General features: G+C 35.7%; 1 protein-coding gene and 1 long non-coding RNA gene across 2 annotated transcripts; both read left to right on the top strand.

Moving 5' to 3' along the window:
* Positions 1–3560: 3560 nt before the first annotated feature.
* LOC117342802 lies at positions 3561–10702 on the top strand. The gene is made up of 2 exons (XM_033905060.1): positions 3561–3701; positions 9132–10702. The coding sequence occupies exons 1-2, from the start codon at positions 3662–3664 to the stop codon at positions 10025–10027; spliced, it is 936 nt and encodes a 311-aa protein (XP_033760951.1). The 5' UTR covers positions 3561–3661; the 3' UTR covers positions 10028–10702.
* Positions 10703–13084: 2382 nt separating this feature from the next.
* Positions 13085–15770, top strand: LOC117342884. Its single transcript, XR_004535915.1, has 2 exons — positions 13085–14360; positions 15517–15770. It is a non-coding gene; the product is annotated as an uncharacterized LOC117342884 (long non-coding RNA).
* Positions 15771–16139: the final 369 nt, after the last annotated feature.

Here is a 16139-nt window from a genome sequence, read left to right as displayed (position 1 = left end):
GCAATTTGTCGACAAGGTCGGAACTAAACCTGGTCGTTAATGGGATAGGAGGAGTCATCGTCATTAAAACCCTGGTCACCATACCCTTCACCGAATATCTATAGTTACTATAGAATTAATTCTAACAGTGTGGACAATGAAAAATGTCAAATTCCCAAGGCAATCCACTCATTTATCAAGACAAAGAATACAAATACACCCATTTGATATGTAAACAGTACTAGAAAATACAATAAGATACAGTGAGAGTAATTTTTTGTAGTATGTTAGAAGTTAGCCAGCACAGCGTCTACTGGCCCCCACCAGCTTTGATGGTTAACCCCACTTCATACATTTATCATACACCAAGTATTGACTCTACTGACCCCCACCAGCTGTGGTGGTTAACCCCACTTCATACACTTACCATACACCAAGTATTGACTCTACTGACCTCCACCAGTTGTGGTTGTTAACCCCACTTCACACACTTACCATACACCAAGTATTGACTCTACTGACCCCCACCAGCTGTGGTGGTTAACCCCACTTCACACACCAAGTATTCAGTCTACTGACCCCCACCAGCCGTAGTGGTTAACCCCATTTCATACACTTAACACACACTAAGTATTGACTCTACTGACCTCCACCAGCTTTGATGGTTAACCCCACTTCACACACTTACCATACACCAAGTGTTGACTCTACTGACCTCCACCAGTTGTGGTTGTTAACCCCACTTCACACACTTACCATACACCAAGTATTGACTCTACTGACCCCCACCAGCTTTGATGGTTAACCCCACTTCACACACTTACCATACACCAAGTATTCCGTTTACTGACCCCCACCAGCTGTGGTGGTTAACCCCACTTCACACACCAAGTATTCAGTCTACTGACCCCCACCAGCCGTAGTGGTTAACCCCATTTCATACACTTAACACACACTAAGTATTGCCTCTACTGACCCCCACCAGCCGTAGTGGTTAACCCCACTTCACACACTTAACACACACTAAGTATTGACTCTACTGACCCCCACCAGCTTTGATGGTTAACCCCACTTCATACACTTACCATACACCAAGTATTCAGTCTACTGACCCCCACCAGCTGTGGTGGTTAACCCCACTTCATACACTTACCATACACCAAGTGTTCAGTCTACTGACCCCCACCAGCTGTGGTGGTTAACCCCACTTCATACACTTACCATACACCAAGTATTCAGTCTACTGACCCCCACCAGCTGTGGTGGTTAACCCCACTTCATACACTTACCATACACCAAGTGTTCAGTCTACTGACCCCCACCAGCTGTGGTGGTTAACCCCACTTCATACACTTACCATACACCAAGTATTCAGTCTACTGACCCCCACCAGCTGTGGTGGTTAACCCCACTTCACACACTTACCATACACCAAGTGTTGACTCTACTGACCCCCACCAGCTGTGTTGGTTAACCCCACTTCATACACTTACCATACACCAAGTATTCAGTCTACTGACCCCCACCAGCTGTGGTTGTTAACCCCACTTCACACACTTACCATACACCAAGTATTCAGTCTACTGGCCCCCACCAGCTGTGGTGGTTAACCCCACTTCATACACTTACCATACACCAAGTATTCAGTCTACTGACCCCCACCAGCTGTGGTGGTTAACCCCACTTCACACACCAAGTATTCAGTCTACTGACCCCCACCAGCTGTGGTGGTTAACCCCACTTCACACACCAAGTAATCAGTCTACTGACCCCCACCAGCTGTGGTGGTTAACCCCACTTCACACACCAAGTATTCAGTCTACTGACCCCCACCAGCTGTGGTGGTTAACCCCACTTCACACACTTACCATACACCAAGTATTCAGTCTACTGACCCCCACCAGCTGTAGTGGTTAACCCCACTTCATACACTTACCATACACCAAGTATTGACTCTACTGACCCCCACCAGCTGTGATGGTTAACCCCACTTCATACACTTACCACACACCAAGTATTCAGTCTACTGACCCCCACCAGCTGTGGTGGTTAACCCCACTTCATACACTTACCATACACCAAGTATTCAGTCTACTGACCCCCACCAGCTGTGGTGGTTAACCCCACTTCACACACTTACCACACACCAAGTATTCAGTCTACTGACCCCCACCAGCTGTGGAGGTACAAAATGTAACTAAAAACACCCACCGTGGGCCGAAGGCGGAGGCTAGCTTGACATGTACAGAGCAATGTTCCATGATGGAACGCTATGTGACCAACGGCCAATACATTTAAAAATATCCCGCGCGTGCAAATGCAGAAGTGTTAATAGTTTCGTCCCAAAATTATTATTTATCGGTAAGGTTGAGACTGACCGTAGGCCGGAGATTTTTCTCTAGGTTCTCCGGCTTTCCTCAACCTCCAAAACCTGTCACGTCCTGAAATGACCTTGGCTGTAGGACGTTAAACAAAATAAACCAAACCTTATAAACCTTGCACAAATTCAATACCGACAACGAGCACTACAACTACTGTATATAATATTGTAGATATAATATATTGAGAAGGGTATACAATGTTGAATTGAATAAAGCAAGTGATATACAGGCAACACACTTATGTCATTTAAATTGCATACAGTATTCATTTAATAGGAAGTGAGATCGTTAAATTAACTCGAGTTAGAAAGGTCGATAACACTACACGCGCGGTACTTCGCGGTGAAAGGCAAGAAGGTTGAAACCATTTTCATGATAAAGCATGACACTGTTGATCAGCCACACGTTCTTAAACATGTTTAAATCCTAAAATAGCAGTTTAAAAGAAAAAGCTAACATTGAAAATATGATATCACCTATAGTCAGTCTGAAATACCTCCAACTCATTGAAGACGTACTAATTTAGACATCAGATTTACCACCAAAACTATTAAACATAAAAGTGGTTTTGGCACAGATTGATACGAATGAACTAAATAGGAGACCGCACGGGCCAAAGTGGGATAATAAACAAGAACTATCTCTTCTTAATCTATTGAGTAAGAGTCCCAAGAGACGTGTTGTAAACATGTGAACTGTCCACTGCTATTAACCTGAGCATCGTACCCGCAACTTATCATCATGTATCAGCATCCTAGTCGGCCATAGCATTTAAACACTTGCCAGTAAAACTAGGCTGTTAACGGCGGCGTTATTATATAAACTCCCGATCTACTTCGAATCAGATTTATAGTCAATATATCAAATCACTTACACTGTACATATGTAAAAGGTTCGTTATAGTCTCGAACCATGTCTGTACATTAAACGGGAATTAAAAATTTTATTAGTGACGGATCAAAGAAAATTTCATGTGTAAAATGTACAAGACCGCAGACGAACAAAACACAACCTATATGATATATAATGCTGTGATTCTCAATACGTCTGAGAGCGACTTTGGCTCGATCTGTCGACTCTACATGTACGGCTGACACTCAATAGGCTAACCGTGTCCATTTAACTTGGATATTATAGTAAGCAATTAAGCCTAAGTACACGTTTCTACTTGTGTGTACACACTACCATAACGGTACATGTGTAGTGTGGATAGTATATAACAGACGTCGTATAGGGAGCTGGCCAGACTATCTCGACTGGGCGATGTAAAAAACAAATGGTCTGTACTGATAAATGAAAACATGACTTTAAAAACTGGGATGTATTCACAGACTAAAAGACGTAAGTATAGTTAATAATTTTTATATAGTGTATATTATAATGTACATTTATATACTTTACAGTGTGTATATAAAGTACAGTATATATGATATGTAAAATATAAAACTTGATTGTGGTTTTGCTGTAAATTATTATTTGCAAACACTGAACGTGTAATACATTATGAGTATATATCTAATTAACCTTTATCACATAAATATACAATTGTGTAGTTTTGGACTTTTTGGACCTTTAATCTTATCCACTAACCATATCCAGTTTCATTCAGCTGTATTCTAATTCATCAAAAACAGTCCACTTACTTACACATGGCCTAAAATCGATCTGCGGTATAGATTTACGTATAAAACTACGTTATTGTCGCTGGCCTTCCATTGAGATACAATAACTCATCCAGGTTTCACATTTAAGCATTGAACGGCTTTCAGTTGGCATTCATATTGACTAGCATTCATATTGACTATGAATGCCAACTGAAAGCCGTTCAATGCTTATATTTACCATCTGCGATTTTTTATTTGTCGTGCGATTTTTTTTTTAATTTTCAAATTCAAATTTCAGTTGGCAGTTCATAAGCTGGTGAACTCGCAACTGAATTGGTAGGGTTATATAGTGGCAGTGCCATACAATGGTAAATATTACAAAATAAACGGGTGTTTTTTAATCAGTGCACCTCTCCAGTATCTTAGATACAAGCAAGTTTGGTATAAATCTTCTTACTGAACCACCGTGCTTATATAGAACAAAGGAATTGTTTACCGGTGTTTTCGGTTAATATTGATAGATAGTCATCTATCAGGTGGTTAGTTAATTGTCAAACCACTATGCCAGTTTATTCATGGAATAATAATTTCGATTAAGCATTTACTCAAATTAAATATCTAATATATAGACATTTTTGATGTAAACTTTATTTATTTTATAACATTTGCGAAACAAATAATATCAGCACATAAATCACGATTGTTGGTCCGGATGGAACGCGCGAGGTGTTTTTTTTTTTTTTTTTTGTTTAACGTCCTATAGACAGCCAGGGTCATTTAAGCGAGGTGTCTTTTTTGGTTTAGCGTCCTATAAACAGCCAGGGTCATTTAAGCGAGGTGTCTTTTTTGGTTTAGCGTCCTATAAACAGCCAGGGTCATTTAAGCGAGATGTCTTTTTTGGTGTGTTTAACGTCCTATAAATAGACAGGGTCATTTAAGGGTCATCTGGGTGGTGTCTTAACACCAATGTGATATGTAAATGTACATGTATGTAAACATTGTGCCAGCTGACAACCCATAATCACACACTCTATGAATAAGTTTATTTTCTGCAACACGCAACGCTATGCTCTACTGCACAAATGTCGCCACTACCTCGTCAAACAACACTTACAGTATAGTATACAACTACCCTCAGCTCAATGTTTGTTTTCAAACAGTGGCTCACGGAGAGCAAATCTAATATTTCTTTAATGGATAATGTTATATATCAATGACAACATTGATTAATTGATGGTCTTTTATTTAGTACATTGTATATCATGTATTGATTACCGTTTTCTTAATATTGATTGATTTGATATGACCAGTTCCGGGTGAGTAATAATGATTGACTTGGATTATGTACATTCATATTACCAGTTCCGGTTGGGTAATAAAGATTTACTTGGATTATACATTGATATGACCAGTTCCGGGTGGGTAATAATGATTGACTTGGATTATACATTGATATGACCAGTTCCGGGTGGGTAATAATGATTGACTTGGATTATACATTGATATGACCAGTTCCGGGTGGGTAATAATGATTGACTCGGATCATACATTGATATGACCAGTTCTGGGTGGGTTGTAATGATTGGCTTGGATTATACATTGATATGACCAGTTCCGGGTGGGTAATAATGATTGACTTGGATTATACATTGATATGACCAGTTCTGGGTGGGTAATAATGATTTACTTGGATTATACATTGATATTACCAGTTCCGGGTGGGTAATGTCGTGGTGGACAAAGTTTACTTCAAATTGTGAAATTAATATTTAATCTCTACAGCTACTTGTGTGTATTACCTTATGGTTTACCATTAAATAAGTAGAAACTGTAGCATAATTGTAATTTACATTCAATTATAAAGTAAAAGATTAATATTCACATCAGGAAAGCTTTTTTCCACATGGCAGAGGAGAAAATCTCTAAGTAGTTATAGAATATATAATTGTATTACCCTGGGACACTGGCCAAGGTGATAATTTCATTTTATACAGATTTTAATTTTAGATTTTTCATTCTATAGTGTTATATGAGCAGTTATCTGTTATGCCTTGTAGTTAGGGGTTGCCCCAATCACTTGGATATTAGATAATTAGCTGCTCATTCTTTTGTATTATTAGTAGATTCAACCATTATGGTTGATATTAGTTTAAATGCCAGGAGTCATTTTCCTTTGCAGGGGAGAATGTCACGGTGGTCAAACTTTTACAATAGTCTGACCAACACCTGTACATGTAAAGTGTATATAGATACTTGCGCTGTGTATATAAATACATTATTTAATGTGTTTTAGCTATTTGATATAGATAAAATACATTGAACTAATATATTTGCATTTTAAATATCTTGCCCGTAATATGTTAAAATATTTAACATGTGACATACACGTGGTCGGGCTCCATAGGGTCAAAGCTAGTGTAAACATAATGTATTGTAATTGTTAATTGTAAAAGTGTAACTATGAAATAGAATAGAATATAATATAAACATATAAAATATACCTAAATGAATATTTAATGCATTCAGTATTAAATAATGTAATTGTCGGCATCGTTTACACGTGTCCGTATGTATTTTAGGTATTGTTCTTTTTATTTCAGGTCACTGTCTCCGTGTCTGTGTTTATGTTCAATAAACTGTGTTTCAAATGTTAAACATCGTTGGTGCATAATTGCAAGAAATATCCACATATTCATATTACTCGTGTGACAGTAATAATGATTTACTTGGATCATACATTGATATGACCAGTTCCGGGTGGGTAATAATGATTGACTTGGATTATACATTGATATGACCAGTTCCGGGTGGGTAATAATGATTGACTCGGATTATACATTGATATGACCAGTTCCGGGTGGGTAATAATGATTGACTTGGATTATACATTGATATGACCAGTTCCGGGTGGGTAATAATGATTGACTTGGATTATACATTGATATTACCAGTTCCGGGTGGGTAATAATGATTGACTCGGATTATACATTGATATGACCAGTTCCAGGTGGGTAATAATGATTGACTTGGATTTTATATTGATATGACCAGTTCCGGGTGGGTAATAATGATTGACTTGGATTATACATTGATATGACCAGTTCCGGGTGTGTAATAATGATTTACTTGGATTTGACATTTTATATTACCAGTTCTGGGTGGGTAATAATGATTTACTTGGATTATACATTGATATGACCAGTTCTGGGTGGGTAATAATGATTGACTTGGATTATACATTGATATGACCAGTTCCAGGTGTGTAATAATGATTTACTTGGATTATACATTTGATATGACCAGTTCCGGGTGGGTAATAATGATTGACTTGGATTTTACATTTGATATTACCAGTTCTGGGTGGGTAATAATTATTTACTTGGATTATACATTGATATGACCTGTTCCGGGTGGGTAATAATGATTTACTTGGATTATATATTGATATGACCCGTTCCGGGTGGGTTGTAATGATTGACTTGGATTATACATTTGATATGACCAGTTCTGGGTGGGTAATAATGATTGACTCGGATTTGACATTTTATATGACCAGTTCTGGGTTGGTAATAATGATTTACCCGGATTTGACATTTTATATGACCAGCTCTGGGTTGGTAATAATGATTTACCCGGATTTGACATTTTATATGACCAGTTCTGGGTTGGTAATAATGATTGTGTTCGAGTAAGAGATATTATATCTGTGCTTATAACGGTTAAATCTCCAGAAGAGTAACATCACACTAATTTTGACATTATTTTTTGTTTTTGTTTTTGTTTTGTTTTTTGTTTATTAAAACCCTTATAAGATAAACAAATATTAAACAAAGGATTATTCGTTATACCGACTCGTGTATTATATGCAGACTAAGATGAGACCTGCACTGTTTGTGTAGATCAATATCCTCCCGCCATTCTCCTATAGACACACCACTCTAGGTTGGTTGTTAGTTTACAATGTTATGTTGGTATATCCCCACTTAAAACCCATCAACAGCGCGTCCACTACGGTCAATATCAAACGTAAACTTTATTTATTTCAAGACAATTCTGAAATAAGTTTTCTTCCACAATACGCTGTGACCTATAATTATAAACGTGCTACCTGTTTGACAACACGAGTATCACTTAGTGGTATATGACCTTTCGGTCTTTTGACTGGTTGAGATTTTGAACTCTGTCTCAAACTACTTTTTTTCTCCATAGCAACGTAATGTACCAACATAACCATATATCCATAGCAACATGTGCCTTCATAACCATGTATCCATAGCAACATTATGTTCGTACATAACCAGGTATCCATAGCAACATGATTTACCTACATAACTACGTATCCATTGCAACATATTGTAATTTATTTTTTGTAACCACTAACCAGGTATTTATATCTACATCACATATCTGTAACCATGTATCCATAGCAACACGTGTACCTACATAACAAGGTATCCATAGCAACACGTGTACCTACATAACAAGGTATCCATAGCAACATGATGTGCCTATATAACAAGGTATCCATAGCAACACGTGTACGTTCATAATGAGGTAACCATAATAACATGATGTACCTACATAACCAGGTATACATATCAACATCGCGTGCCTTTTAACAATTCTATATAGCAACATTAATTACGTATCTACAACCAAAACTCCATATCATCATTACGTGTCTGTTAACAGTTATACAAAACACCATTGCTCATGTGTAACCAGGTACCCATAGCAACGTTGCATATCTGTAATCAGGTATACATAGCAACATTACATATGTGTAACCAGGTATCCATAGCAACGTTTCATATCTGTAATCAGGTATACATAGCAACGTTACATATCTGTAACCAAGTACCCATAGCAACGTTACATATCTGTAATCAAGTACCCATAGCAACGTTACATATCTGTAACCAAGTACCCATAGCAACGTTACATATCTGTAACCAAGTACCCATAGCAACGTTACATATCTGTAACCAAGTACCCATAGCAACGTTACATAACTGTAATCAGGTATCCATAGCAATAATACGTGTCTATAGCCGGTTATCTTAAGCAACACTACGTATTAATGCCAAGTTGTCTATTGCAACACTAAGTATGTATAACCAAGTATCTTTAGGAACATAACCAGTAATTTTCCGTTCTTTTATTTCAGCCGTAGTCACAGTGTTGACATCAAGAAATGTTGTGTTGTTGTGTACTGCCGCTATAGTGCTGTTTTTGCTGATGATGGCATCAGCCGGACCATGTGGATGGCGCCGTTTCCATAAATTATGGCCGACACAAAATGTTCCCATCTTTATTACCGGGGCCGATTCCAAAACATACCAGGATTCAAAAAAATTTCTAATGGACCTCTACAAATTCCAGGAGAGTCGGTACTGGGGTCTCCAGGTGGTATATGTTGACTTGGGACTAACGCTGGATCAGTTACAAGATTTAAACGAGTTTTGTCTTCCTTGTGAATGTGTGTTGCGACAAATTCCGTCATTACTTCATATTATAGAATCAACAGACGTGGAGCGCGGTTTTACAGAAGCTATGATAATAAACGTGTTACTAGAAGAGTATCCCTTTTTTATGTGGATTGATAGCTCTACCAGACTCAACTCGTCAAGACATTTCACTGAATTGTTCCAAAAGACTATTAAGAACGGCTTACAAATAGCCGTTGGCAATGACCATGTAGATGATAAATTTGGTCTAGCACCAAACCATTTCCAACTCCTGGGAGAAAATCCTATATATTATTCGTCTTCGCCGTCTCTTGATACCAGCTGGATGTTGGTGGGAGAGTTAGATCCGAAGCTGGATGGCGTACTAAGTAAGTATTTTACCTGTGTGGAACGTTCTTTGTGCTACCGACAGAACATGGGCGATATATGTCAATCTAGTCAGGTAATATTTTCTGTAAAACAGTGCCAGGATATGCTAACGGTCAGTCTCATCAAGGAATTCGACCACTGTTACAGATCGTTTTCATTTTCAATGGAGCGTTACGTGGTGATGGAGAATTCAAGGTGTGTACAATCTTCAGCAGCCGGATACTGACCGAGAGAGAACATAGAAATGTTGTTATTTAATGGTTAAATTGGCGTCTTTAAAAATGAAACAAGGAATTTCGTCACTCTTGAATGGATATGCAGATAGCGCAGCGGACCTGCACCCAGCCCAGCGCAGTCAGTATATATGTGCATTGTACGTGTCCTGGTTGGGGATGTGTGTAGTAGTGTTATGTAAATCCTAACAGCACGGTCACGTCGGATCAGGAAATGGAGGCGACAAAATGTCCAGTTGTCTTCCGATTGATAAAATTGTGTCCAAATGAAAAAAAAATAGTGTGCGTCAATTTAAAGAGAATCGGTGTTAGTTGGTTTCCGCTCCTAGTTCAGTCATTTGGGAAATCGTCGTGTGTAAAGTGCGTGTGTATGACTGGAGATATATTTTGTTTTATTTTCTAAGTGAACTTTTTATCCATTGTTAATCAAGAAAGGAACATCTTAAGGTAGGAATCAACTGACTGTTCAGTCGTGTTCATTCTTTTGACGACATTAGGACGAAGGCATAATTCGTGGGACATGCGAGCACGTCGACTTTAAAAATATAACATTCGTTACATTTTGGAATTCAGAGTCAATCTCACTCACAATACTGTAAGCGTGAACTAACTAGATTGACAGAAGGACGAAAGCGAGCGACTCGGACAAATGTGGAACGATCGAGATTTAAATGGAGGTAAATAAGGGACGAATGTTACAAGATGGATTTAAGACCAGAGTACTTCGTCAAACCACAGGGCCACGTCATTATCGTTTGAACTTTCAAATATCTGACATAAATAACTGAAAGGACACTGTAATTATTTTGCTATATGCATAAGGTAAATGATACCGTTACACATAATTAATAACTCGTGAATATTCAGTGCGGAACTACTTCCGGGTGTTTTCTTGGTGCTCTAAGAAAGGACAAACTGGTTGAAGCAGTTCCAGCATTTTAAAATAAACATTCTGAAGTCAAATGTCTATGTCCTTTGTATAACGACGTAATCTTCCATCAAATGGAAAACTTAAGTGACATTTCTGAAGACTGTTAATGGAATTTGATAATATTGGACAACCCATATCCAATGTAGCTAAGTCAGTATGTTTATGTTACGTATAGGAGACTGCTTGTAATAGCTTTGATATACAAATATTGTTATTTAAGATTTGATACAGTTTTCTTTTGATATACATTAACCTGCCATATATGTATATGTATAGACGGTGGAACTTATATTAAATATCTATATCATCAGACACCAATGACATGTTTATACTTAAGTGTCTCCGCTAGTTGTTTTATAAATAGGTATCAACATGTGTAACCTTAAAAATTATTGATTGATTGATTGATTGATTGATTTAATTTCTGTAATCTGATACAAGAAAATACAAATCGATAATTTTTATCCGATACGAGAAAAAAACTTGAAGTACCAGGTATTTTATCTGATACAAGAAAATACACAAAAAAACTCATTGATATTTTTTTTCTACCTGATGTTTACAATATTTTTTCTACCTGATGTTTATAATATTTTTCTATCTGATATTTATAATATTTTCTATCAGATATTTATAACATTCTTCTATCCGATATTTAAATCATCTTTCTATCTGATATTTATAATATTTCAACCTGATATTTATAATATTTTTCTATCCGATATTTATAACATTCTTCTATCTGATATTTATAACATTCTTCTATCAGATATTTATAACATTTTTCCATTTGATATCCCAATTGAATGTTTTTATCTGATACAAGAAAATCCAAATTGATGCTTTTCAGCCGATAATCCAATTGATACTATTTCAGCTAAGAATCCTGTTGATACACAATGTACGTGTTCAGCTTATTTTCAGCTTAGAATCCTGTTGCTGCGCAGTTTTGGTTTTGTTCCACCTTGTATGCATATAATAACCTTTCGGCATTGTTTGTTGATTTATTTTTCTTTTGTTTAAAAATACAAAAAATATCTCTAAAATACTGCCATGAGTTTTTTTATTTTACAGTACCAATATTAAATGAAATATTACATCAAGCTCATGTTATATATCAAATCTGTGTTAAACTGGAATCTAGGTGTGTTCCTATAGTAGACGCATATTGGTTTGTCATTATAACGACATCATTTCGTAATTACGACTGTATTACCTGTATCTCATAATTACGACTTTATTACATACCTATATCTCGTTTTAACGACTTTATTACATACATATATCTCGTTATAACGACTTTATTACATACATATATCTCGTTATAACGACTTTATTACATACATATATCTCGTTATAACGACTTTATTACATACCTATATCTCGTTATAACGACTTTATAACATACCTATATCTCGTTATAACGACTTAATTACATACCTATATCTCGTTATAACGACTTTATTACATACCTATATCTCGTTATAACGACTGTATTACATGCCTGTATCTCGTACAGTGTAATTAGAACGTTTGATGGTGCTACAATCTTCATAGTACACTACATATCATAGTACACTACATATCACAGTACACTACATATCACAATACACTACATATCACAGTACACTACATATTATAGTACACTACATATCACAATACACTACATATCACAGTACACTACATATCATAGTACACTACATATCACAGTACACTACATATCACAGTACACTACATATCACAATACACTACATATTATAGTACACTACATATCATAATACACTACACATCACAGTACACTACATATTATAGTACACTACATATCACAGTACACTACATATCACAGTACACTACATATCACAATACACTACATATCATAATACACTACACATCACAGTACACTACATATCACAGTACACTACATATCACAGTACACTACATATCATAATACACTACATATCACAGTACACTACATATCACAGTACACTACATATCACAGTACACTACATATCACAGTACACTACATATCATAGTACACTACATATCACAGTACACTACATATCACAGTACACTACATATCATAATACACTACATATCACAGTACACTACATATCACAGTACACTACATATCACAATACACTACATATCACAGTACACTACATATCACAGTACACTACATATCACAGTACACTACATATCACAGTACACTACATATCAAATGAAAAAGACTCTTAGAATTCCCAAACGTTGATGGATAAAACCATTGTTTGTTTATTTGTTTGTTTGTTTGTTTGTTTGTTGTTGTTTTTTTATTTTGATACAACAATATGACGTAAATGCAGTGGAGTTATGTCGCACAAGAGTGGACCGAATTAAATGAATTATCACGCCTGTGACGTTTTTAGTTTAAACATGTTTTATTGTCAAATAAAGAGACAAAGGAATTGGACACAAATTATAACATAAAAACAAATACAACATACAATGAACCTAGACAATATCAACTGATTGTATACTAGGCATATCTAAATCAGAATCGTTTACTTGATTGGTGAAGTGATGCACGTGTCTAAAAACATACAATCCACTTCCATGCAATAAAACCTTGTTTACATTAACATGTACATGTATATCAAATTAGATTATCCTATAATTACAATGTAACATAAAAGAAATGATAAGATGTCCTAACTGTTGTTAAAACAAGTCGTACTTTAATTGGCGACATCGATGTCTGAATTTGGTAAGTAAAATATTTGTCTTTCTATCTTCAAAATTATATTAGGCTATGTATTTATTCTGAGAAACGTTGCACATCGAACAGACGTTGTCCTCAAGTAGGCCTAACTGTGGGATGAGCGATCGCACATCTGTGCCGTTTCGTAAGAGATCGGAGATTAATTTTGTGACATGACAAAAGTACGGAATGAGTCGTATTAAGGACGCATATGGATTACAATCCGTTTTTAATTCTGTATTAAATTCTAGTCCATATGAAATAATGAAAAAACAAGCTTAGATTATATTATATACCTTTTAATATGGGTTAGTAAGACCAATGCAAAGCATTCATAATCAGAGTTTTACTTACCACAGGTAAAAACAGGTAAACATACAGGTACATGTAATAGAATATGATTACAGCTTGGGGAATTATCTCGGTGTCAAAGAATTCAATGTTTATTATCGTTTATTTATCAACACAACATGGCATGAATTACACATGTACATCATTTTTATTCGTGTCATGTTAGTATTTAAGCGTATATATATTCGGTACAGCCTGACACTTCATGCCTCGATGACGAGTGATAAGCCAATGCTATCTAGTCGATAAAATGACAGCATTTAATTTTAATTTTCTAAAATAGACTCCAAGATGGATAAGCTGATATGTACAACGAAGGATATTACATAAACTAAGTTTTTATCAAAACTATTCCGAACGTTTAACATTATTTTAATCCATTCCTTAATTTATATCAACCATTTCGGTCGCGTCATTGTGTGCACGTTCGCCTGAACGATTCAATCACACATTTATTTTATCGTGTAACGTTGTTCGATCCCACACCTAATATAAAAACCTCATTGGCAGTCTTCAATACATATGTTAGTAGTATATTAAATTATGGGTTTGAAATATGAGGTTTTCACAAAGCTCCAGACATTGAAAAGATCCATATCGGTTTCTTGAAAAGACTATTAGGTGTAAGGAAAAATACTACACATGCAATGGTTTATTTTGAACTTGGTAGAGTCCCATTGTTAATAGTTAGAAAAATTAGAATATTCTTCTATTAGATGAAGCTCAAAAATACTAATAATTGCATTTTAAAGGAGTGTCTTGAAGATATGGTAGCGAATAATGATAACTGGATAGTAAATTTAAGACAGGAGTTAGACAAAATTGGAATCGGATACATATTCAATTTACCCACAGTTCAGAAGGTTGATTTAGAGATTTTTCAGTTAAGGTTAAAAGATATGTTCCAGCAAGAATGTTTAACAATAGAAAATAATTCTTCTAAAGGAAATTTGTATAAATATTTAACTATGTGTTTCTGTTTGCAACCATATTTACATAAACCCATTAATACTAGATGTTTGAGAAATATTGCCAAAATACGATTATCGGCCCATGATTTGCTTATTGAAAGAGGGAGATATAGAAATTTACAGAGAAATGAACGAATATGCACATTATGTAATAATAACGACATAGAAAATGAATTTCATTTCATAATTAAATGTAATTTTTATAGTGATATTAGATACAAATATTTGAAACCATATTACAGAAGGAACCCGAGTATGGTCAAGTTTGTTCAGTTATTAACTACAGAAAATGTAAAAGAATTGTGTAAGTTAGGGAAATATATCGGTCTAGCCCTTGAAAGAAGAAAGTCAAATTTGATTTAAGACCAGGTGTATTTTTTGTACTCTCACTCTATCTCATATGTGTATATTGGGTTTGTATGTGGCTGGGGAGGGGTAGGGGATACAGGTGAGATTGTATGAATGGTGAGTATGAGCATAATCTGATTGAAGTTATGTGTAATTAAGTTTCCATCAAACACACTAATTACATCTAATTTCAAATAGATTGAATGGGCGAGAGGCATATGGTGAAAGTTGTGTGCCAGGTAGATACTTGTGCTGTTATGTTTGCCTTTGTATATAATGTATCATGTCTTGTGCTATTGTGATAAGTTGTAAAACTTAAGCAAATAAAGAATCTGAATCAGACACAACACCTGTCTCCGGAAGAGTTGGCGAGACAAAGTCTGTATAGTGGGATTCTGTAATTGTTGTTTGTTTACTAAGCATTGCTGTTTGTTTACTAAGCATACAATGTAGTTGTTAGTACCGCCACCAGGACGTCTTTGTACGAGTAGACAAGAGGGGCACATACAGATGTAGCACATACTACACGAGTATAGAATACATTTTATCATTTATGAAGTATTATGTTTAATGTGTTTAAATAGCGTTTCATAGGTCATTATTTTGGCCGGATTTTAATCATTTTGAATCGTAATCGTTTTATTGTTAATTGATATGCGACACTCTAATAAAATAATTTTATTTTTATTATAGTTTAATTGCTATTATTATCTATTCAACTTCCGTTTTGTTTTAAATATAAAGAAACATTTACAATATATAAAACA

Source organism: Pecten maximus, chromosome 14 (assembly GCF_902652985.1).
Source record: "Pecten maximus chromosome 14, xPecMax1.1, whole genome shotgun sequence".
NCBI classification, from domain to species: domain Eukaryota; kingdom Metazoa; phylum Mollusca; class Bivalvia; order Pectinida; family Pectinidae; genus Pecten; species Pecten maximus.
The sequence above is the reverse complement of the archived record's forward strand: the minus strand, read 5'-3'. Positions and strand labels throughout refer to the sequence as shown.